We start from the raw sequence: 25,406 nt of genomic DNA, 5'->3' as shown, positions 1-25,406 counted from the left end.
AAAATAATGGGACAACCATTGCCCGAGGGGACGAGCAGTAAACCTGACGAGGATCACCAAGAACTGTTCGAAGGAGAACGAGCACTCACAAAAGATTTCTCTTGCATCCTTCAAGCGGCCATCAAAACACACGTACGGAGGGAAGCCACCATTGAGGCTGTTCCAGAGGATGCTGTGTGGAGCGGGCTTGGTGTAAGCCCGGCGGTGAATCGGTTAATGAGCAATTTGCCTAACCTTCTGGCTCAAGCATTTTTGGCTCTTCAAAACCGCAGAGAAGACACCTACCGTGAGAACCGACGACAGCAAATCTTACGAGAATTTCATGAGCGCCAGGATGACGGACGTAGGGAAGACCGACGAAGGACAAATAATCCTTAAATTGTGAAGGGAGAGAAATAAAGAACACTGTTAGAAGCAGAAGAATTATGTTGATTGTATACAAAAGAATGAATTAATAAAGACGTGTTGTGTTTTGGTTTATGTGTTGTGAAACATGAAATTGTACCACAATTAATGCCCAATTTATTGAATAAAGACAGAAATAAGAAATTAGAAACCGACCAGTGGGAGGCTGCGCAGAAGGCTTTGATTCTGGAACAACGTGTAGAACGTAGACGGAGGCTGAGGCAACTTGCCGAAGGACGACCTGCCGAAGGGTTGCCCGAAGGGAACCAAGGAGGTGTCACGGAAGGTGTAGAAGCCGAGGGGAATTTCTACGCGTCGCCAGACTACTGTAGAGCGAGAAGCCTCGAAGAGTTTCTGGAGGAAACTAGGTTACGAAGAGAACTAGTTGAAGAGACTCGAGATCGGTTCAAAAACTTATCTCTCACACCACAGAGGGAGGATCACCGAAGGGAGCCGGGCACGAGTGACGGCGAAGGGGGAGCTAACCGCACGGTAGTCGCTCTCACGCCACAGAGGGAGGATCACCGAAGGGAGCCGGGCACGAGTGACGGCGAAGGGGGAGCTAACCGCACGGTAGTCGCTCTCACGCCACAAAGGGAGGATCACCGAAGGGAGCCGGGCACGGGTGACGGCGAAAGGGAAGCTAACCACACGGTAGGTACAAGGCAGAACACCGTACCTTTGGTCACCACCACAAGAGACATCAGCGGCATTGGAGGGAGCAGCGCCGGAGGGCAGACGCGGCCACAACCACCTCCAAGTGGACGACTTCCATCAATGGCGACCAAACAAAAGTTGCCCAAATTCAACGGGGATAGCAAAGATGATCCCGCACGGCATTGCCGTACCTGCGAAACCATCTAGATAGCCAACGGGGTGACTGACCAGGATGAATGGATGAAACAGTTCCCCGCCACACTGAGAGGAGTGGCTATTGACTAGTATTCAGACTTGGATAAAACCGGGGTAACTATGTGGGATGAATTGAAGAAAGCATTCGAGAAGGAATTTCGGCTTCTCCGAGATGATAATGAGATAGTCTCGGAAATCTATGGAACAAAGCAAGGAAAGAAGGAGACCATACGGGCATATGGCCGCCGGCTAAAGGAATTAGTCGGAAAGATGGAAAGCCAACCGGCTGATGGCTTAAAGAAGCGGTGGTTTGTCGAGGGTCTGAACCCTAAGCTACGACGAAAGATGAAAATTGTGCCTCCGACATCCTACGATGATGCATACAACCGGGCCATGGACTTGGAAAGTGAAAATAAGACGGCCAAAAAGAAGAAGAATAGATCTTCGTCATCCTCTGAAGATGATACGTCGGAAGAAGAGAGTAGCAGTGATGAGAAGCCGAAGAAGAAAGTCACGGCCCTTCAGAAGGATATGGAACGGATGTTAAAAGAGTTTAAGACAATGAAGGGGGCCACAAGCAAGGATGATGAACTGTGGTGCACAGATTGTAAGGAGAGCGGCCACACAAAGGGTGCCTGTCCCAAGAAGGCATTCTGTGACATCTGCCAGATCATGGGACATTCTACGAAGGAATGCCCATACAATCTGAAGGCACGTAACCAGCAAGTGCTCTTTGCACATGAGCAGCCCTCCACATCGGATTCAAACAATAATGCATCTTCCGGAGGCTACCGAGGAAACCGACGAGGCGGACGAGGGAATAATAATAATTCCACCAGAAACAGGGTCCAATACGATGCGAAGGGACGCCCGATGATTCAATGTAGGGCTTGCAATCAATGGGGTCATTACGCACGAGAGTGTAATAACAATGACACCGCTCAAAAGCTATGTCGGTGGTGTGGCCCCGGTGACCATGAAGATGCCGATTGTCCGAAGTCTGCCGTAGGGGCCAATCTGATTGATATCGAAGGCAACACGCGGGGTAAAGAAGCCATCCTTGCTCTTACCCGAGGGCAGGCAAAGGAAGCCCGATACCCCCATCCCCGCACGGAGAAGCAGAGAATGACGGAGGCAAGGGAGGAAATAGAAAGGGCCATGAAAGCCCAACGAGGAGAGACACACGAGTCATCTGGACCCTACTGCACAGACGCGGAGAGGAACATTGTACGACAGATGCTCCAAATGGAGGTACCTATGAAACTGGAAGACCTCCTACACACCATACCGCAATTGGGGACAGTGTTGTTGGGCACAAAGGTTGATAAACCCAAACCGAGAGACATGGACGCTCCCATACTAGGAAACTCGGCAACAAATCCAATTGTACTTACCGTCAACAATGGCCGACACCCAGCCGTGGTGGAGATGGGTATACTGGGCACCATCCTGACGGATACTATAGTAGACGGCGGTTCCGGAGTAAATGTCCTTCTGGAGGACACATGGAAAAAGCTAGGAAAGCCCACTCTGTGGCCACCTACGTTTAATCTGCTAGGTGCAGACCAGCACGGGATTAAACCCCTCGGCATGTTGATGGCACAGCAAGTCACTGTGGGTGCACAACCTTTTGTACTCGACTTCGTGGTCATTCCTTTGAAACAGAAAGGGTATGACGCCATACTTGGAAGAGGATGGTTGGTGGCAGCGAAAGCAAACCACAACTGGAAACGAAATACACTCTCGATGGAGAGCGGAGGCAAGAAATTCACTATTGATCTCCGGACGCAGTTGGTGAGCGAGGAACTTGCCTCTTCCTCGGGATCTGAATCCGAGAGGGAAAATGACCCACGAGACGAAGGGAGAGAGGGGATGGACCCAGATGTCGAAGGCATATTAAAAATCGGAGGTTGCTGTTCGGAGGATGACACAGATTCACTAAACGGATTGTTCCATTGGCAGCAGGAGGACTATGAGATGTTCTCACCCTCCTGTAACGTATTAAGCGTCGAAGGAGAAGGAGAGGAGCCAAATCAATATCCTCCAGAATATGGGGAGTATAAGGAAGGAGAAGCTACAATGGACACCGTACCCGCACATCAATTTAGAAACAAGGAGGCCATGAAGTATGAAGAACCGACGGTGAAACCTTTGAATCTAGGTATGGAGACGGATAAGAAAATCATTCTGGTAGGAGATGACTGGAACCCAGTGCTGAAAACGGCCGCATTCAAGATTTTCACCGAGTACAAAGATGTATTCGCATGGACTTATAAGGATTTGAAGGGAGTCCCACCGGAGTTATGTGTTCATCGTATTCTGTTGGTACCAGGCGCAGTACCAGTACGGCAGCGACCGTACAGGATGAATAAAAACTATGCTGCAAAAGTACAAAAAGAGATTGAACGAATGCTGGAGGCCAAGATTATCTTTAGGGTGCAGAATAGCGAATGGGTATCCCCCATCGTAATATCTCTCAAAAAGGATGGTAACGAGATCCGGATTTGTGTCGACTTCCGGCGACTCAATGCAGTTACCATCAAAGATCCATTTCCCATACCGTTCACGGACTCTATTCTTGAAGAGGTGGCCGGCCATGAAATCTATTCATTTATGGATGGATTTTCCGGCTATAATCAGATATCAATAGCGGAGGAAGATACGCTGAAGACGACATTTGTGGTGGAGGACGGAGTATATGCTTACAACCGGATGCCCTTCGGTCTCTGCAATGCTCCGGCAACGTTCCAACGAATAATTCTCCACATTTTTGATAAGATGTCCGTGGGTAACTTCAAGGCGTTCCTAGATGATTGGTCCATCTACAGTGGGGAGGAGACGCATCTGAAGGCACTCGGAGAATGTATGGACAGGTGCCGGAGGGCACGACTCGCACTGAACCCTAAGAAATGCAGATTCATGGTGCCTCAGGGTAGACTACTTGGACACATAGTGTGTAAAGCGGGACTTAAAACAGACCCGGATAAAGTTCGGGTGATTGTGGAGATGGAACCCCCACAGGATGTCTCAGGGGTAAAATCTTTTTTGGGACACATCGGATATTACCGAAGGTTTATAAAAAATTTCTCCCAGATATCTTACCCCCTGGATAACCTCACAAGAAAAGGGGAACCGTACGTATGGGGAACAGCGCAGTCGGAATCCTTCGAGGAATTGAAATCACGACTGTTGGCGGCACCAATATTGGCCTACCCAAACTGGGACAAAGAATTTCATGTGCACGTCGACGCCTCCAACTATGCAATAGGTGCAACACTAGCACAAGTTGGGGATCATGGGTTGGATCACCCGGTCTACTTCGCCAGTAGACTACTCTCGAAAGCTGAGAAGAATTACAGTACATCTGAACGGGAAGCGCTCGGCATGGTTTACGCAGTACAGAAGTTCCGGCATTATTTGTTGGCGACACCCTTCACCTTTTATGTAGACCACCAAGCTTTGATGTACTTGGTGAATAAACCTAGTATTCAAGGACGAGTGAGTCGGTGGCTGTTATTATTGCAAGAATTCACATTCAACATTATAGTACGGCCAGGGAAGAGCCATGTGATCGCTGACCAACTGTCACGAATCAAGTCGGGAGAACGAGCGGAGGGGGTGAATGATGATTTCCCCGATGCGCACTTATTCCGGATTGCGGTTACACTCGTATTGGCAAGTACCTATCGACGTCCCAGTTCCCTCGGGACATGCCACCAGGGGAACGACGCAAACTGGTTCTGAGGAGCCGAACGTTCCAACTGATCAATGGACTCCTTTACAAAATGGGGACAGATCAAGTACTCCGCCGATGCGTGATGGAGGAAGAGATACCGGGGATTTTGAAGGAAGCACACGAAGGACCCGCAGGAGGTCATATGGGGCCGGACACGACGGCCAGGAAAGTACTGTTAGCCGCACTATGGTGGCCGACGCTACACAGCAACACCAGAGAATGGGTCGAAAGCTGTGATACATGCCAGAGGGCCGGAAAACCACTAAAACGAGACTTCATGCCATTAAACCCTTCAGCGGCACAAGAGTTATTCGAACGCTGGGGGCTTGATTTTGTGGGGCCTTTAAAAGTCAACAGACCGCGGTGATGTACATACATCGTGGTAGCTACGGAATACTTGACAAAATGGGTCGAAGCACGGGCCCTACCTGATAACACCGCCGTGAGTACAGCCAGATTTATTTATGAACAAATTATCACGAGATATGGAATTCCGCTTCAGATAACCAGTGATAGAGGAGGCCATTTTGTGAACCATGTGGTGAGACTCCTTACGACAGAATTCAAAATTTTTCACTCCTTGTCCAGTCCGTATTATCCGAGGGCCAATGGTCAAGCGGAGGCGACCGACAAGATTTTGGTTTCCGTCATCTATAAGTCGTGCAGGGTAGAAAAGGAAGATTGGGAGGAGCGACTACCGTCGGTGTTATGGGCATACCGCACCACCTACAAAGTAACGACGGGCCAGACACCATTTCAATTAATGTACGGACAGGAAGCGGTAGTACCGATGGAGTTCATGGTGCCAAGTCTCCGAATTGCTGTTGAGAATAAACTTGGCGATATGGAGAGCCTGAGGGAGCGCCTGTATGCCCTAAACAAACTCGATGAACGAAGGCTGATGGCACAATGGGTGATAGACGTGGCCCAGCAACGAAGGAAACATTGGCACGACCAACACATTCGGCGGGCGAGGTTCACCCCGGGGCAGTTAGTCTTGAAATATAATGGACGAAACGAAATTAAACCGGGGAAATTCAAAGTCCGATGGTTAGGGCCCTTCCGGATACGTGAGGTCAACACGAACGGGGCGATAAAATTATGGACACTGGACGGGAAGGAGATATCAGACGCAGTCAACAGGTCGAAACTGAAGGTCTATCACGAACGGAGGGAACCGGGAACCCCCAGTCAGACAGCCGCGGCTAAAAATTAGAAAATTAGAAAAAAGTATATAAAAGAAAATTGAAAAAAATATATATAAAAGAAAATTGAAAAAAATATATATGTAGAATAAAAAAATAAAAAAAATATAAAACATTGGCCACCGTACGGTGGACACCGCAGGTGGCACCACCGACGGGTGGGACCACCGTGAGGTGGGACCACTGTGCGGTGGAAGCCACCGAAGCCCGCGGAAAGATAAAACGCCACACCACCGAAGGCCGCTTAAAAGGAGATAAAACGCCATGCCGCACATCGCACGAAGGAGACACTACCGCAGGGAAAGGAAACACCATGCGACGCCAGGGAAGGAACACCACCGAAGGCCGAAAAAGAAAAATAAAAACGCCGCGCAAACCGAAGGAAGGGAACATCGCCGATGGAACAAAACGCCAAGCAGCGCGAGGGATAAAAAGAAAACACCGTGAAAACACATAGTCGAAGGGGTTTATTCACAGAGGAGAACCCGCAAGTAAAAACGGAGGTGTGCCAGCATAAAACGAGTTTTCGTTGCATCGTGCGGACGAGGCATTTCACCGTGCGGTCAAAGCAGGCTCACCACACCGCGTACACAACCCAAGGACAGCCGAAGTGGTGGTTACCGACTGAACAAATTTGTTGGGCGTGAGCAATTGCAGTGGCTGCATGGTTGTATACCATTGGCTGGGAGTGTATTGGTTCGAAGCTTGAGTCGTGAAGGAGTTCAAGTCTTGCCACCGCACGGTCCCAGCTGCCAGGAGGTAGTTAGGCCTGTACCGAAGGGGTTTTTTCGCATCGGCAAAACCAAGAAGTAAGTATCAGGAAGAAGTTAATGGAGTCAGCAGGTAAAAGAAATTGGAAAAAACAGTTGCAGGATAGCAGCCATAGGAATAAGGATACGCGAGTTCTTCCTTCGGGTGTTCGCATAGCCAGTAACACAATGCACGCCAGGCAGAAGAGAAAGGCACCACAGCAGCATGCAGCACGAGGGAAGAACGCATTGACCCCACAGCATATCACCTTTGAGGGATTGAATGGGTCCGAATGCAGGAAGTGGTGGCAGGATACACCAGATGATGATTTGGTGAAGAAGAGCCTTCGGAAAGCAGGAGTGGAGTGGGCCATCCGAATGCCTGTGTTTGCTATCCGTGAGTATGAGGGAGCATTATGATTCATGGTTGATACCTTTGATAGCCATTCACGGACTAGTACTTTTGAGTACCTTGGGAAGGATATCACGGTATCCTTCAAACCGGCAGATTTTACGAGAGTGTTTGGCATTCCAAGAGTACATGGCAAGAAAGTGGAATTGAAAGCTAAGAAGATGACGCGGGAGGAAAAAGAATATTGGATTAAACGAGTATCCCGAGACTTGACCACAGCAGAATTGGAGAGCATTGTTGATGCCACGAAAAACCGTAGGATGCGTAGGTCTTTTGTTGCAGAGGGCCATTGGCGGTGCATAATGGACGTCATCAAGAGCAGGTTGACGGGGTCTGGTAGGGCATCGGACATCGCTCTCCCACAGATCATATTGATGAATGGACTTCTGAATGGCGTTGTGTATGATTGGGCTACATTGTTATCAAAGCGGATGTGCGAGTTCTTGATGATGGAGCATCGCACGTTTTACATGCCCCACTATGCCATCGGATTGTTTCTGGAGGCCACGCGAGAAGTAGTACCGGAGGCAGAATTGGAGATACAGCCGCAGAAACCATTGGCAGACGGTGAGCCTCCTATCATGCATTGGAGACACCTTGACATTGGTCATTCTTCCGCGAAACGGAAAAGGATAGTAGAGACCCCCTCGGCCGAACCTGATAGTGGAAGAGAGACTTCCAGTAGCGAAGAGGCTTCGGAGGAAGAGGATTCGGCGGAGGATAGTAGCAGTAGGGCGACAGAAGAGGAGAGGATGGAGCCCGCGAGGGAGCGAGTCTTGTTTGCGCCACCCTCACTACCACTTGGCACACTTGTGAGGTCATCCGCGGGAGTGGGAGGCACGTCGATTCCAGCTTTTGGGGAGGGCCGCACACCCGTTGCACTTGGGCCCATGCAGCAGGTGGCATCACCTTCCATCGTACCACCTCCGCAGGCTAGTGCGCCACCCGCGGGACCGCCTCCAGCCATAGAGGCACGTACAGAAGGCATGGTGGAGTCGTGTGGATCACCGCAGCAGGTAGTGGCAGAGGAGGAGCACAGGGAGGGGGTCGACGCAGAGCCTCAGGTGCGATTGGACGTTGTGGGATCCGAGGCAGTAGTGACTGTGTCTGCCTCTTTATTGGAGGAGCCCCTGGAGAGACAAATTTTAGAGGTGGAGAGAGGCCCGGAGGTGTTCAGTACGGATCCATCGGTGGAGGCTATGGGGAGTTGGCTGACCCGGCGATTTCAGATGACGGTGATGCCACCAGTAGGAGCTGCTGTATTCTCACCCCGGCGAGAGCCTCTGACGGAGGTGGTAGACTTGGAGGATTCATCGAGCGAGACACCGGTACCAGCAGTAGGGCATGAGATAGGAGAAGTCGTCCCTGCTATCCAGGGGCAGGATGGGGAGGACATTGAGGCTTACTTAGCAGATATGGTGACGAGGGGTCGGCGAGTGGTGGCAACGGCTCAGACACGGGCTTTGCAGCAGGTTGTGGAGGAATTAGAGCAGGTCCTCCAGTTTATGCGGGTAGGCTGTTCGACAGCTTTTGCTGCATGCTTTGAGTCACAGGGGTGGCCAGCTATTCAGACAGATGCAATTCTTGAGGCTTGGAGTGTGCCTCAGCCCGTCGTGGAGGCCAGGGTGACTACTCTCGTCGGACAGATTGAGCAGGTTTACAGGGATGCCTACTATGCACTGCGGCAAACGCAACATGAGTCCGCGGTCCGCGAGGCCAAACAGCAGGCTTCCTGGGCAACCGAGAGGACGCAGTTGTTAGCACAACTTGAGACAGCCCGTGCAGAGAAGGTTGCGGTTGACATCCGCCTGTCGGAAGAGCAGAGTGTGCGGAGCCTTGTGCAGCAGGAGTTGGATGCTGTCACTGCAGAGCGGGGTTTGTTGCAGACTCAGTTGGTCGGTATGACAGAGTCCGCGGATACCAAGGAGAAGGAGTTGCTGGAAGCTGCACATATGGTGAAGACGGCTTTGGAGAAGGTGTTGGTGGCGGAGCGGGACGTGGCAGCACGCACACAGCAGGTTTATGACCTCCGCGCCCGCCTGGAGGCCCAAACACCAGCATCCCAGCCTTCGACTTCAGGGACGCTTCCTCAGCCCCCTCCTTGACTTTGTTTTGGGTGTATATATGCATTGTCTCCATTTTGTTGTTAGTCGTCGGAGACGACTTCTTTTTTGGGGGGGATGATGTTATCGGAAAAAATGTATAGTTTAGTAATGTTAATTATTGATAGTCAGTTAGCCGACGGGTAGGTAGTTGGAGTCGCGACGGTTGTGTCGCACCCCTTCGGCTGTCATATATTGTACCACCTCCGGGTGTAGGAGGACATGTAATGTTGACGACAGAATATAATATGAACATCTCTTGACATTAATGGAAAGCTTATTCTGGTACTTCTTTGGTATTTGTATTGTGCATTGCTGTTCAGTTTCTATATTCTTCCTGTTTACCCAGTGAGGTAAACACTGACCATATAGTTTCGCAAGTGCGGCAATGGCAAACGGGATCTTCCTTCCCGTCGCAGTTGAACTTCGGCAGCTTCTACTTACTTGCCATCCCACCGCTGGGTCTCGCTCCTCCGGTGCCTTGTGTGCTTGTACCTGGTGATCCTCCGCCTCCACCTCCTGCACCTGACCCTCCACTCGTGGGTCCTCCGGAGAAGGTTGTTGACCCCGAACCGAACAAATTGCCTCCCGTACGGTACCCTTGGGCCGTACCGTCACCTTCGATCGTCTCCCTCCGGTTGTCCTCCGAAATGGACAAGTTCTTTAGTAGGTCTCTGGTAGCGTCGATCAGGTTTAGACTTCGCCTTGTTTGTTCCACCAACTCTTCACGACTTCTTACCCTACGGTGGTATTTTGGCGAACTGTAGAGTTCTCCTTCGGCACCCTCCGTGAGGTTCCCTTCGGGCAACCCTACGACAGTGCAGAGAGTATAATTCTCTCCGTCTATCTCTGCCTCCGCAACCTCCGTGACACCTCCTGGGTTCTCTTCAAGCAACCCCTCGGTCGGTCGTCCCTCGGCAAGTTGCCTTAGCCTACGCCTTCGTTCTATCTGTTGTCTGAGATTCAACGCTCTTTGTGCCACTTCCCATTCGTCACTTTGTATCTTTTTTTTTTAATCCTTATTTAGTATATTGGGCATAAATCACTTCCGTACATAGCAAGCACACACTATGTACACAAAAAAAAAAAAAAAAACCTTTATTATTTTCCTTTTCGGCCACAATTTATGTCAACATTGTGTCGGGATTATTACAGGGTTCAATTTCCCCTTCGCCTCTTGCCATCACGCTCTGCGTCCCAACGACGATTGTTTTCTTCGTACTGTCGGAGGACCTATTGTTGTCGCTCCTCACAGGCAATCTCCTCCAGGCGGGTTCATTGTGCCAGTGATGCCTGTGCAATCAACCGAGGGAGGAGGTTCATCAACCGATTCACCGTGGGGCTAACTTCCAATGCGGTCCACACGGCACTTGTTGGGACTTCAGCCTCCGTGGCCTCTCTTCGGATGTAGGTCTTGATGGCCGCCTGAAGCAGGATTGAGAATTCCCTCGTTGCAATGTCCTCTCCGTCGTAGAGTTCCGTTTGTGCGTTGTCGGCCTCTCGATTAATCTCACCGACGGTTAGGCCCATCGTGTCTGTACGCCATCCGCTCCTTCCTTTCCCAAGTATGTCTAGGCAACGGCGCCAGATGTTTGCCACATACGAGTAAACGATTAAATGCAGGAAGTAAATGCACAGAGCATAATGGAAATATATTAAAGAACCAGTCTCTGTATTAATTCAACAGTCCATGTACATCAAGTGCTTATAACATCACACCCAGATACGACTATGATGATGCTAATTCGAAAGAAAGGTATGCAATATATAATACCCGAAGGGGTGCGACCAACCGTCACGTCCAACTGCCCTTCGGGAAGACTAACTGACTGCCATAACCCATAATTACCGATGACAACATAACATAATGAGTATTCCCAACAACAAAATATGTATTATAGTAATACACAATTTCATGACAGTGGCAGACCAGATCTGACATGTGTCAAATCTGTCTCCCATTACCAGCTACTAAATATATCCATAACTGATAATATTCTTAGCAGTGGTCGTAATAATAATAGGTTATTAGCAAATATATAAATTATTGGTAACATTATTTAATTCATGTATATATATATATATATATTCTCGAATCACAATAAGGAATAATTTAAGGATTATAAATATGGATACTGATATAATAACAGATATTAATACAATAAATATAATATCTTTTAGTAACTGCTCTGCAGTAATATATATAATAATTCATAAAACTAGTAATTAATAAATATGTAAATGATTTATAAATGAATCGGAATAAGATTAAATTATCTAGTATGGTAAATTAGCAAGTACTTGATAGACTAAAGAAAGAATATCCCAGATTTGTTTTCATGTTAAGGTAGCCCTGACTCTTAATCAAGTTAGTTTAAGCCATAAGTACTTTAAAATAGATTAATTATGGTTAAAATAGACCAAATCCTAGTAGGGGACATTACACATAAAACTCTTAAATATGTCCTGGTGGTCAATCAATTTAGATCAGGCATGGATTACTGGGGGTCTGCAAGCTTAACTTTCTTGACGATTGAGATAACATTAGATGTGAAATAAACCCATCATAGAGGGCATTGTGAGTATCAAAACTCGATTTGTCTGATATTCCTGTGCATACTATGCCTGGACCCTCTAAACCCTCTCCATGGTCCCAAAATACCAAGGGAGTTATCATGTTTGTTGCTCACAAAGAATTTGAAAAGATGAAAAGTTACATCAATAGCTTATGGTAATTAACTCAACACAACCGCTCAAACAAATTTCCTAACAGATGGTTGATCATGTGGTGATATTATTGTAGATAGGTTATCCAATAAGTTGAGACGTGCTTCGCATGTTGCTCTATGTTTAACAGTTGCTTTGGTTTAGTGCTAGCATGCCAAACTTGGTGAAACCCAAGGACAAATTGGTGATATAAATTTAGCAAGCCCCACAAAAGCTATTTGTTTATGTATGCCAGAAGAGGGATTTCATCCAAACTTTATTAACAACAAATTTTGACAGAAAATAGAGCCAGGTGACTGGTTGGGAAACGGAATCAACTATTATATTTTAGCAGGAATGAACTATAGTGATACAAGAAATCAGCCTCTAGAAAAATATTTGATCAGTTAAAAATAATTAATTTCTACAGATAAATTATTTACAAATCACTTGCAAGGAACAGTAAATCTTAGACCTTTTTTAATTTTTGATTACTAACATTTTGTGAAGATATGATCCATTTCTAGTTTATTTCAAACACTACAAGAAAACACATTACTATCATTTGTTACCTAAGTTTAACTACAGTAGCAATAGATTAGTGTAATATACATTGCTTGAGTGCAGCTAACATTACACGTTGCCACCGATCAACCCGGTTTTCACTGATTGAAGTAGACCTTTCTGTCAGCAAAGGAGTGATGCTACTTGCTCCGAGCTCCTGCAAAATACTCCAAAAGCAGACCCATCTTATTTATAGTATGTTAATGAATAGGAAAGTAGTTTATAATTTTTTCCTCAAAACCTATGAGAGAAAAATGCAGACCGTGCTCTTTTCTACAAGCCAATCAGCTCGCCCACCTTTCAAAGTCCCTATGCATAAATAACTCAAGTTAATCTTCTCAAAAATTTACTGTCAAGTATAGTCAGATCTGAATTCTTTGTTTATTTAAACATGTAATAAATGCACAAGTTTAAATGCAAACAACATAGCTAATCTCTAGAGTGATGCAACCCAGACATTGTGAAAGGATACAGAAAATAAACCTACCAAAAGCAGCAACTACGTGCCATTGTGGCCCTGAGGGAGTAAGCATGACTGGGTCCTCTGCAGCAACAATATCAACACCAGATCGATCAACTTTCAAAATTTGTCCTTCAACAATTTCTCCCCACCCATTGAAGAGCTCTACCCTTCCAAATTAAGACACGTTTGGACTGCCTTCAGTATTCTATCAAAATCTTGTCCAGTAGAAAGTATAGTAAGCTAAATACCTAACAGCAGAACTGGTTCCTGGGAATAAATCATTAGGAAAAATCTGGACTTGCATCTTTTTCTGCAGCACTTCCACTGTACTTGATTTTAAAGAAAAAACAGGGCATAATAGGGTGCTTTTGTGGTAAAAACCCTAGTAATCAGTAAATAGACTAAAGCCAATGAACCATTGTTTCACAGTGATTCCTGGACAGAGACGCATTTTAGGGACAGCAAAGGGCAGCAACTGAAAAAAAAAGGAAATTTTAAAAATATAGGAAATTTCACCTATTCATATGACAAGGCATTCACCATATTCCTTGTGTAACCAAATTATATAACATTAGAACTAAATTGAGAACTAACATGAGTCGTTATACAAATTACTAAAATTCCATTGCTATCATTTGGGTTTTCATTGCCAATGTACATATACAACAAAATGACAAAACACTACAACTTCAAAATGACAAATATATATATATATATATATATCCTATAATTCAGGGCACATTTCTCAATTGCGCATTTTATTAAATTGGTAATCATGCAGTTCTCTGCCTCTTTACATTACTTTCAAATTTTGTTTGAAGTAAGGTTTTTACTGCTTAGAGAACTGACAACCATGGTATTACAGTTCTTTGGTGAATATCATTGACATTAAAATCCCTGCAGTACTCCATTACTGACAAGGCATACCACTACAGTCGAGTTGCTTCAGATCTATACAAAGCCACTTCAACCACACGCAAATAGCAGTCAACAAATGAACTGAAAAAACTGGTATACAATACAAAGGAATAGATTATAACTGGATTTATGGACTTAAATTCTACCACATTGTAGAGTTTTTTGGTTTCAACTTTTAGCCATGATGACATTGTATTCACATCCATTATTAGCAATATTATGGCAACGAGTGTTGGAGCTCATTTTCGCATGCCCAAAAATGCGAAAAAATTTCCAAGTTTGGTGCCCCCTTCCTTTGGCTTCAATTTGCTCGGATCGTAAATTACTGATCCAAGGAATCATAAATGAACTATCTCGTTTAAGTCATGCTCAGAATTGTTACTACATGTTTAAATAAATAAAGAACCCAAATCTAGAATAGCCATGGATATCACGATTCAACTGCAGTCCCATATGGATATTATTCTTTCTTACATGTTGTGACTTTGTTTCAAAATACCTACTAGAGAATAGCTATATTATATGCATTTAAATTAACAAAGAATCAAGATCTGGAATAGCAATGGATATTATGATTCAACTGTGGTCCCATATGGATATCATTCTTTATTAAATGTCGTGTCTTTATTTCCCAAATGATTTGGCAGCAGTCAGTTGGCTTTAGATCCAATCATTCTCGTTAGAAGTTAGAACATCTTTTCTTTTATGTTCCAGTTTAGCTTCACAAACCAGCTTTATTAATTTTCCCATACCTTAAGAGATTCATACTTAAATGAGATGTTCCAAGGAACATGCATGGAGGAGCCCTGCTCACCACATAGCCCATTGCTTCATGCATGTAAATCTTTAGTAGGCTTGTGTCTGAAAAATATCCAGACTGTAACAGTGAGTTCACAAGGTGTAGTGTGTATGAGACTTAAGAGGATTCTATCTTGGGTTAGTTAAACTTGTCACATCTTTGGATACACTTGCATGCTTGCTATATATGTTGTTATTGAGCAAAGTTGCATGGGCACAAATACGGATATGGACATGGATATAGTAACGAATACAGATATGATCAGTTTTGAAGACCCCTAATATGGATACAGCTGAATACGACATTCATAAAAAATACATATAGATATATTTAACACAATTTTTAAGTTATTAGAGGAGATTTTCAATACTTTCAATATACACAAATAATTGCTACATAAATAATTAGAAGTTGATTTAACAATTTACAATATACAAACCAAAATCGAATAATTAAATTAACAATAATGTCATTTAAATCTAAATTACAATAAAATGGAGAAAAATTAAAGATTAATTAAAAAAGAAAAATATCTAAAAATAAAATAAAAGAAACAACAATAATCTGAACTTTAGAAAAATAAAATTTACTTTCACATTTAATTTTTTAAATCTTAGGGGCAGGGGGTCCTAGCTCGATCGGCTAAAGCATCCTATTGCAGGCAAGAGGTCGCAAGGTCCAATCTCCCCCCATCCTCATGGTACCGGAGGGCATATCACGCCATCACTGCCCATCACGTGAAAAAAGTTCACCAAGCGCACTGCAATTTATAGGGCAGCCACCTGATTCTTGCAGTCTAGAAATAAAAAATCTTACTAAAAAAATTAAAAACTATAATAAAATAAGTATATATAAATTAAAATAATATTAAAATTTAAATATTAATAATTGAGTAAAGAATAAACAATTAAATGTATAGTAATAAAATTTAATTTTTTTTAAATATCTAATGTTCAAACAACATAATTAGATATTATATAAACAATTATTTATTTTAAATGTGTAAAAGTTAAAACACCAAACAAATAGTATGGATGCATTGGAAGAAACTATGGTAACCCAAAGACGTGTCTCCCACCCCCTAAGATGTGTCTCGAAGATAGAGATGCGTCTCAGAGATAGAGACACATCTCCAATATTGGAGAAGTCCCTGGAAACATCTCGACACATAGGGTTCTTTTGCCCACCGTCTTCAAAGTGTTCCCACCAAAAATTGACGTCTCCCACCAAAAAACTTAGGGCAAAAAGTGATAAAAGGCAAAAAAAGTAAGGCCAATAAATAAAATAAGCTTGCATTTTTTTAATTGTTGACTTTTCAATAATACAAAAAACCATGCAAAGTTATAGCGATCGGATCTACTGAAAGTGTAGACTTTTTGAGAGGGACATAAACAGTTGTATGATTGATTTTGTCTTTGTAATGGTCTAAAGAGAAATTTCCTTTACTATTTACCTAAGTTGCCAATCCCAGTTCAAGCTTGGGTTCGGTTTCGACGTTCAAGTTTGCAAATTCGGCCCAAAAAAAATTAGGTTTTTGAGTTCGTTAGGACAAAAATATACACATATATACAGCAATAGCTAAGTTCAAAATACACCACTATAGTCAAATAGCATAGCAAAATATACCACCGTATAAAGTTTTAGTTCAAATAACATAGCAATATAGTAAATACACCACCATGTTAATGTTTTAGTTCAAAAATAAAAATACATTTAGATTCCACAAAACAAGATTCATAAGCCATTAGATTAAATTTTTATTGATTTAAACTATTTAGGTTGTTTATTATTTTAAAATATTAACAACTTGTGCTTTCACTTTGTATGTGTAGGTTAATTTATAATGGCAAATAGAGAATGTTCTACATCCAGTTCAACTTCATGTTTTACCCCATCAATGCTACTACCATCATTTGTAGGCACTCATCCTACAGGAGCTAAAGACCTTGCTTAGAAATGTGCCTATCAAGGACCGGAACCTAGGTCAATGTTTTCATAAAATGTGAAAAAATACTTCATGGAAGCACAAACCACCTCAACACCATCTTGCAAGCATCACTTGTCATGATGCCAGGGGTTGTGATGGGACCACTAAAGAAATAAAAAGAGAAATGAATGTCATACTTGCAACTATAGAATAGAAAAAATTGCAACAAGAGAGGGCAATCAACTGAAGATGCACTTCAAAGCATAGTGGCCTCTCTTCGTGGCCCATGTATTCAAACCAAATCCACCACCATGGGCACTGCTTCGTATACTTTTGGAGCACCACATAATTATCTTGTGCCCAAAAACACACCTGGAGCACAAACATCATTGGAGGCAACTTGGTGGAACAAGGAGATGCATGAGCATGCAGACATTGCATGTGTTGATTTTTGGTAATTCAACAACATCCCTTTCAATGGCAAAATAATCCTTATTTGGATAACTTGGTTACTGCATTGACAATTGCGGGAAAACGCTACAAGACGCCTTCTCGCAAAAACTTGAGTGAGAAGTTAGTTGATTTAAATTTTTTGATAATTTATGTTGACTTTTAAACTAAATTTATGTTTTTGATTTATAGTAATACATGTTGAATTTAAGCTATTTTTTGTTTAAGAATTAAAATTGTGTACTTAATTTCACTTTGTACTTGTAGGTTGCTCATGAATGCAACTGATAGGGAAGTGGTGCAAGAGCAAAGAAAGGTGGTTGGATGGATGGGAAAACCACACCATCATTAATTTTTTGGCAGCTTGCAAAAGTGGTTTTCTTGAAATCGGTTGATGCCTCCAACAAAGTGAAAACTATTAAAACTTTGGCTCTTATGTTGGAGCAAGTTTGTCATAAAGGTGAAAATTGAAAATGTGGTGCAAATAGTAACTAACAATGCAGCAATATATGTGGTGGCTGGGAGAATCCTCTATGAGAAACACGACAATTTTTTGGTCACCTTGTACAAGACATGTCCTTGACCTTCTTTCGGAGGACATTGACAAGTTTGATTGGGTGACATCAATTGTAGAGGATGCAAGGAGGATCACAAAATTTATCTACAATCACCCTTGGGTTCTTCCCCTGATGAGAGATCACACCCAAGGGAAAGAGTTGGTAAGATCGGGTATCACGAGGTTTGCAACAATTTTTTTAACGTTGCAAAGCATTCTTGGTTCATTGACAGCTTTGAAACAAATGATTGTGAGTCGAGCATAAATAGACTCCACTTATTCAAAGAAGCTTGAAGGAGAGAGTTGCAAGCATAATCTTTGACAACCTATTTGCACAAAGAGCTATTAAATTCAAATTGAATATTTAGTTTTTTTTAATTTAAGTCTTTCATTACAAATTACTAACTTTAATCCTTTCTTATATTTAAATTGTAGGTGTTGGAGCCCTTGGTTAGAGTTCTCCACTTGGTAGATGGGGATGAAACTCCAACGGAATATCTTTATGAGGCCATGGGTATGACCAAGGAGGCTATCAAAAATTACTATACGGAGACCACCTCATGGGAGATTATTGATAGGAGGTGGAACAATCAACCCCACCAACCCATCCATGCAGCAAGGTACTTCCTCAACCCTCATTTTTTCTTCTCGGATCCCAATGGAGAGGTTATGGAGGACCTCACTACATGCATTCAAAGCATGACACCCGAGCTTGATGTGAGAAAACTCATTGTCAATGAAATGCAAAGTTATAGGGAAACAAAGGGAAATCTCTTCTCTTTAAAGCTAGCTAAAAGAGGAAGAACAACACAAAACCAGGTATAAATTTTGGAGTCTTTCACATGCATCTAACAAGTTACAAATTTCAAATTTACAAGTTTACAATATTGATAATTTGATAAAATATGTTTTGACTTTGCTTTCTAGCTCATTAAAAAAAAATTGTAGAGAAATGGTGGACAAATTGGGGTGGAAATGCCCCAAATCTCCAAAGATTTGCCCTTTGCATCTTATGCCAACCTTATAGTGCATACAACTATGAGCACAATTGGAGCTTGTTTGAGGCCATTCACATGAAGAAGAGGAACAAATTAGCTCAAAGATGCATCAATGACATTGTGTTTGTGCGATATAATCTTTAATTGCGCACAAGAAAGGTAGAGGAAATATCTGCTGATCCAATTGATTTGGAGATATATCTTTACAGTGATTGGCTAGGGAAAAATGAGCAACCTCCTTTATTTACCGAGGATGAGATCTATGATTTGGAGAGGCAGCCAATGGAGGAGGGCTAAGGGACTAGTAGGGATTGTCATTGGATGACATTGAGGATGAGGAGGATGAGGAGTCATTGCCACCAACATCTACAACTAGGATGGAACTCAAGCCATAGCCTGTCATGCCAAGAGTGGCGGAGGAGCCATAGTAGACTCCTAAGACTAGACCCTCTAGTTCTACCTCTCCCCTAGTTTTTGCTAGAGCTAGGAAGAGGAAGATGTAAAATGTTTTAATGTAATATTTACTACTTTTGGTTTTACAAAAACAATTTGTTATTTTCATTTTGTTTCAGACTATAAGCCATCAGCATTCCACATGAGGATGCCATTTTGTACCCAATTTGCATGCAAATCAGTCAAATATAGCTAGATTCAACTTGTTTCTTTTATGTGCTCATTTATTGGCTCATTGGATGCATCTCATTGAATTTGCAAAAAAAATGCATTTGTAATGGAATTTAAACGATTTTTTAAGTTGTCAAGGTTTTGCCAAATTTTTGTTGAGTCGTTTTTTTGGGGCTTGCCGAGTTTTTGCCGAGTCCAAGTTTTCCAACTATGTTTTAAACCATTGTGGTTGGTCTTAACAATGAACTTGCCTCCCACAAGGTAATGTCTGAACTTGGCCAAGGCATGCATAATGGCCAACATCTTTGTCGTATATAAAATAACTCCTTTCTACACCCCTCAACTTCCTACTTTCGAAGGCAATCGAATGCTTATCCTACATTAGTGCAACACCTATCCCCTCTCCTAAGGCATCACACTCCAACTCAAAATGTTTGGAGAGACCAAGAATAGCTAGGATTGGGCAAGTACTCATCCCTTGTATGAAATGATCAAAATCATCGTTGTGCTACGTTTAACCACACAATTGCCCCTTTCTTGGTCAAATATGTGAGTGGAGCTGCAATCTACGAAAAACCCTTAACAAACCTTTTGTAGAATCCACATAATCCAAAGAATCCCTTGAGCTATAAGAGATTCATAGGTGTAGGCCAGTCAACAATTGCTTAAATCTTCTATGGATCTACCCTCACACCCTTAGAACTAATGTGTGGCCAAGGTAGAGAAATTTTGTCGTGTCGAAATCACATTTAGATTCCTTGGCATATAATGATTCCCCCCCTAAAATGCTCAATACATCATCAAGGTGTCTCATGTGCTCTTCCCATGTTTTGCTGAAAATTAAGCTATCATAAAAAAATATAAGAACAAACTTTGTAAGCTGCTTACAAAAGACTTGGTTCATACACGATTGAAAAGTGGCCAGGGCCAAGGCATTAGTTAAACTGAAAGCCATCACCTGTGTCCAAAATGACATGTGAATGTCATCTTCTCTACATCCTCCTCTAGCATTCTCATCTGGTGGTAGCCTAATCTCAAATAGATCTTAGAAAAATAACAAGCACCATGCAATTTGTCAATAAGCTCATCAATCCGATGGATAGGATACTTGATCTTGATAGTCTTATTGTTCAGTGCTCTATAATATATGCACATCCACATTGTGCCATCTTTTTTCTTAACCAATACTACTGAAGAAGCGAAAGGACTCTTGTTGGGTCTAATGTGCCCCATCTCAAGCAACTCCTTGATGACCTTTTTGATTTCATCCTTGTGTCTCTTCGGATGTCTATTGGCATAGTGATTACTAGTTTAGATCCTTCCTCCAACTTTATAACATGCTCAATGCCTCTCTCTGGTGGTATTCTAGGAGCTTCTTGTGCTTGGATAATAAAACCTAAATATCTGGATGATAATCTCTTTTATGCTGCTCCGTAACTATATGCATTATGATGCATTATGCTGCTCTGTAACTGTAAGCATTATGATGCAATCTGCTGCCCACTCTAATTGATCATGCCTAATTAGCCTCTTGTTGGTCTACGTTTTTATCATTCACCGAACATTAGAATAAAATGTCAAAGACACTCTACCCTCTCTTAATCAAAATCACTATGTATGCCAAGATTGCACAAGAAAGATAATGGTAGATAAGAGGTTCTAGTAGTGGGTAATGTTCAAATCCCTCCAACTAATGCAAATAACTTTCCTCTGGGACACACGAAGAAGAGATCAACTGGTCAAATTTTGACAAATGAGCTACCGCAGGCTTCACAGAAGAAAGGACTTTCCTCTAGGACACACGAAGAAGAGAATCAAGAAAAACACCCAGTAATCTTTTACCAGGGTAGAGACAAACCTGCCCTATTTTTGTTATCAGTCAAAATATTTGGCAAAATGTTACACAATTGCCTAGTAGATTCTGGTGCCTCTAGCAACGTGATGCCACTAGCCGTCTGCCAAAGGTTAGGGCTTGTTCCTACAAGGACTAATAAGAAGGTCACACAATTAGACAAAACGGAAGTCCTTATTATGGGAGAATTGAATAATATTCACATGCAGTTGGCAGCAGACCTGACAGTGCAAAGTTGTATCGACATTTCTGTCGTCAATATTCCTGATGGATACGGCATGTCGTTAAGCAGAGATTGGTCAAGAAGGTTAAATGAATATATTTCCACGGACTTTTCTCACATGTGGCTGCCATGGAAAGGAGTTCCTAATCAAATAAAAGTTGATAGCACACCAAGGCTCAAGCTAATGATTACGAAGTACGGAGAAAACAATGAAATATAGTTTCTCGAAACAGATTTAGGTTCCTACACACCTAGAGTGAATGAAGTCTTGATGTTGCATGCATCATCCAGCAAAAAGGGTGCTAAAGAAGGATCAATAATAGAAGATCAAAACAAAAATGAAAAACTATTTGAAAGTTTCAAGGACTTCATCTGGACAAGTATAAGCCAGAGAGTTGAATTGAAAAGCAGAATTCATGAATTGTTTTGGACCAACTGGTGTCGGATCCATGACACCTCCCATTCAGAGTTCACTTGCAAAATGTGCCACAAAGGGATTAAGGAAGCTCGTCAAATGCTTCTACAATTTGCAGATCCTAAAGAAATTAAAGAAGAAAGCGATATTGAGAGTAAGAAGGACCATCAAAAACATGAATCTCAGAAAAATATAGCTGAAAGTGCTGAAGCAAACCAGACACAGAATAGATGTGAGCCAGATACTACCGATACACAGGCTCAATCATCCTCTCAGCCGATAGAGCGAGTTTGGACCCTAAGGTTCGATGGCTCCCGTTCAAAGAAAGGAGCAGGAGCTGGTTTCGAATTGACCAGTCCTAATGGAGAAGCATACCTTGCAGCTCACAGACTCTAGTTTCCTTACACAAATAATGTCACAGAATATGAATCATTGATTCATGGGTTATGAGCCAAAATCCTACATGCTTTTGGAGATTTAGAGATAGTGGTGAAACAAGTAAGAAAACAGTACATCTGCCATGATAAGAGGTTGTCTCATTATCGTAATAGGTTCTAGGATCTCATTGAGAGTTTTGAGGCTTTCAATATTCAGTCGAAGATCCGGTCAAACAATCAAGAAGCAAATTCTTTGGCACAAGCAGCTAGTTCATTAGAGTCCCTTGCCATGGATGGCATGAACCAATTTACTGTGGAATTATCATCAAAACCGTCAATCCCAAACAATATCACAAATTTTCAAGTGTTTGATGATGATGACCATATTCGTGAATTTTTTACAAGTTCAGATGTCTTCGCAACACAGATAATTGACGAGGGTGAAATAACAAAGGAAGTCGAGTTTGATGATGACGGCATCATGAATTTGAAGACAAATAACTAGAGAGAATATTTGATCAGGACCAGATTAATGAAATAAGGAATCAAAAGACTAATGGCGACTGTTATCACAAAAGATTGCACCCTTGCTGAGCTATCAACTCAGCAACCTTGTGAAACATGGAAACAACCCCGAAGTGTTGGACCTTGCGCAAGGGGGTTGAGTCTCTGGCTTCCTTCTCAATCCAGGTGCAAGTGTTGAACCAACTCAACACTTCAAAACTTACTTCTAAGCCTATCCTAACAGCTTGCAAAGGAAAAGGGAAGAGAGAAATGCTTAAAATGAAAAGAGGTGATGCACCAAGATAAGAGATGTTTCTCTCCCCACCCGAAATGGCACAAAGAATCAACTAAAATACCCAAGAGATGCACAAACTTCAGTTGCATGAGTGACCCCAATGCATGTATGGAGGTTAAAATTCGCTGAATGTCAAGAGAGGAGAAGGTTTCCCAAAAGTCACACCCAAAAATAGGTTAACACAGCATAGGTGAAAGAAAGCCACAAACATACACTTATAATGAAGGTAAGAACAAATGCACAACATCCATAAGTTGAAGTAAGGCAAGAATGATGATTTCAATTCATTCAAAGGCCAATGGCCAAACTTACAGTTGCAGAAATGCAAAAATATACAAGTCTTTAAGAGAAGTGAAAGAGCATAGAATAGCTCAAGCCAACACGGAGAGAACCCTTTACAATGAGGCTTAACAGCCTTTATATAGAAAATTGGTTACAAGAGTGATCATGACCCTTGTGTGTAGGGAAATGTCAGTCTGGGAGTGCAGGGAATTGCATGCACCTGACTTTCTGTACATGCAAGCAACCTAGCCATGCCCTAAAAATGCAACCCTGAGAAGGGTGGATTGACTGACCTTCCAAAGTCAAAGCATGCAGACATGACATAATTACCACAACAAGCATGGCCCTATACCTCTCTTGATGGAAATTCTGCCAAAATCATTAAATGCACCCCTGTGGCTCCACAAAAGAAGGTGCACAAGTCACAAAAGTCGTCGAAGCATTTAAAGCTTTGAGTGTTGATCACGCCATCCGGAAGTGTTGCAAGCCGAAAAGAAGTTCAAGGACTTCGGAAACCCGAGTTCCCTGAAGTGGGGAAGACAAGGAAGGAACTTCGAAACCTCGAGGTTCCAGAGAAGGGGAAGGAAACGAGGAAAGGAACTTCGGAACCTTTCGAAGTTCCGGGAAGAGAGAAATGTCTAAGGAAGGAACTTCGAAACCTCGGGGTTTCGGAGTTCCGAAGAAGGCAAGGGAAAAGAACTTTGAAACCAGGGTTCCGAAGTTCCGGGGAACTGAAGAGAAGGAGGAAGGAAAGGGAGGAACTTCGGAACCTCGGGGTTCCGGAGTTCCGAGAAAGGGAAGAAGAGAAGGCAAAGGGAAGGAACTTCGGAACCTCGGGGTTCCGGAGTTCCGGGGAACAAAAGAAGAGACAAGGAAAGGAAAAGGCTAAGGAAAGGAACTTCGAAACCTCAGGGTTCCGGAGTTCCGAAGAAAGAAAGGAAAAGGCCAAGGAGGGAACTTCGGAACCACGAGGTTCCGGAGTTCCGGGGGAAGGGAAGGAGAGGTAGCAAGGAACTTCGAAACCTCGGGGTTCCGGAAAACTGGGAAAAGAAAAGGGCAAGGGAAAGGAACTTTGGAACCTTGGGGTTCCAGAGTTCCGGGAAACTAGAAAAAGGGGCTAAAGAAGGGACTTCGGAACCTCGGGATTCCAAGGAGTTCCAGGAAAGAGAGAAAAGGCAAAGGAAAGAACTTCCTCCAGACAAGACAACCCTTCACTCTTCATAATTCCATTGCTTTTCTCTTTGATCAATTGGGGCAGCGCTGGTCCATGGAACATATCTCTGATCCGTTCTCACTGATGGACCAAGGGTGTCATAAAATGACAACAACGACCAATATGAAAAGGTGAATGTGGGAACCAAAGATGAGATTAGAAATGTGTGCATAGGCAAAGTCTGTACACCAGAAGAAAAGGCTGGAATAATTCAAAGCCTGAAGGAATTTTTTGATGTCCTAGCATGGGCTTATGAAGATCTAAGAACTTATGACACTTCTATCATCACACATACAATTCCTCTCAAGCAGGAAAGTAGACCATTTAGACAGTGCCAAAGACCGGTTAACCCACTACAAGAACCTCTTATCTACCAGGAAGTAAAGAAATCGTTATCAATAGGGATCATATTCCCAATGCGCCATTCAACGTGGGTCGCCAACCTAGTCCCTGTCAGAAAGAAAAACGGAGAAATCAAACTATGTGTCAATTTCCGGAATTTAAATAGAGCCTCAGAAAAAGATAATTATCCCTTGCCATCACAAAGCCCGTGAACAGAAGGGAGATCATGACAAATTCGATTTCCTGTGGAAAGGACCATATCAAATTGCAGAGATATTGGGAGAGAATGCATTCAAGTTGAAAACTTTAACAGGAAATGCCATTTCGTTGCCCGTTAACGAGCAATTTCTGAAACATTATTTCAAACCTTAAGTTCCGTGGAGGAACTTGTTTGTACATAGTTAGAGTAGTTTCTTTAGCTGTTCTTGTTTTTTTAG

The 25,406-nt window shown here is 43.0% G+C and overlaps 1 protein-coding gene across 1 annotated transcript in view; it reads right to left on the bottom strand.

The window, feature by feature from the left end:
* The window catches only part of LOC131063259 (uncharacterized), a 103,355-nt gene that overhangs the window by 62,823 nt on the left and 15,126 nt on the right, over positions 1-25,406 (bottom strand). Inside the window, exons 5-7 of the mRNA XM_057997047.2 lie at positions 13,219-13,361; positions 12,994-13,040; positions 12,780-12,888 (exon numbers count right to left, since the gene is read on the bottom strand). Coding sequence (XP_057853030.2) covers positions 12,780-12,888; positions 12,994-13,040; positions 13,219-13,361 — 299 coding nt within the window. The remainder of the gene's footprint in view (positions 1-12,779; positions 12,889-12,993; positions 13,041-13,218; positions 13,362-25,406) is intronic.

Source organism: Cryptomeria japonica, chromosome 9 (genome assembly GCF_030272615.1).
Source record: "Cryptomeria japonica chromosome 9, Sugi_1.0, whole genome shotgun sequence".
In the NCBI taxonomy this organism is placed as follows: domain Eukaryota; kingdom Viridiplantae; phylum Streptophyta; class Pinopsida; order Cupressales; family Cupressaceae; genus Cryptomeria; species Cryptomeria japonica.
The sequence above is the reverse complement of the archived record's forward strand: the minus strand, read 5'-3'. Positions and strand labels throughout refer to the sequence as shown.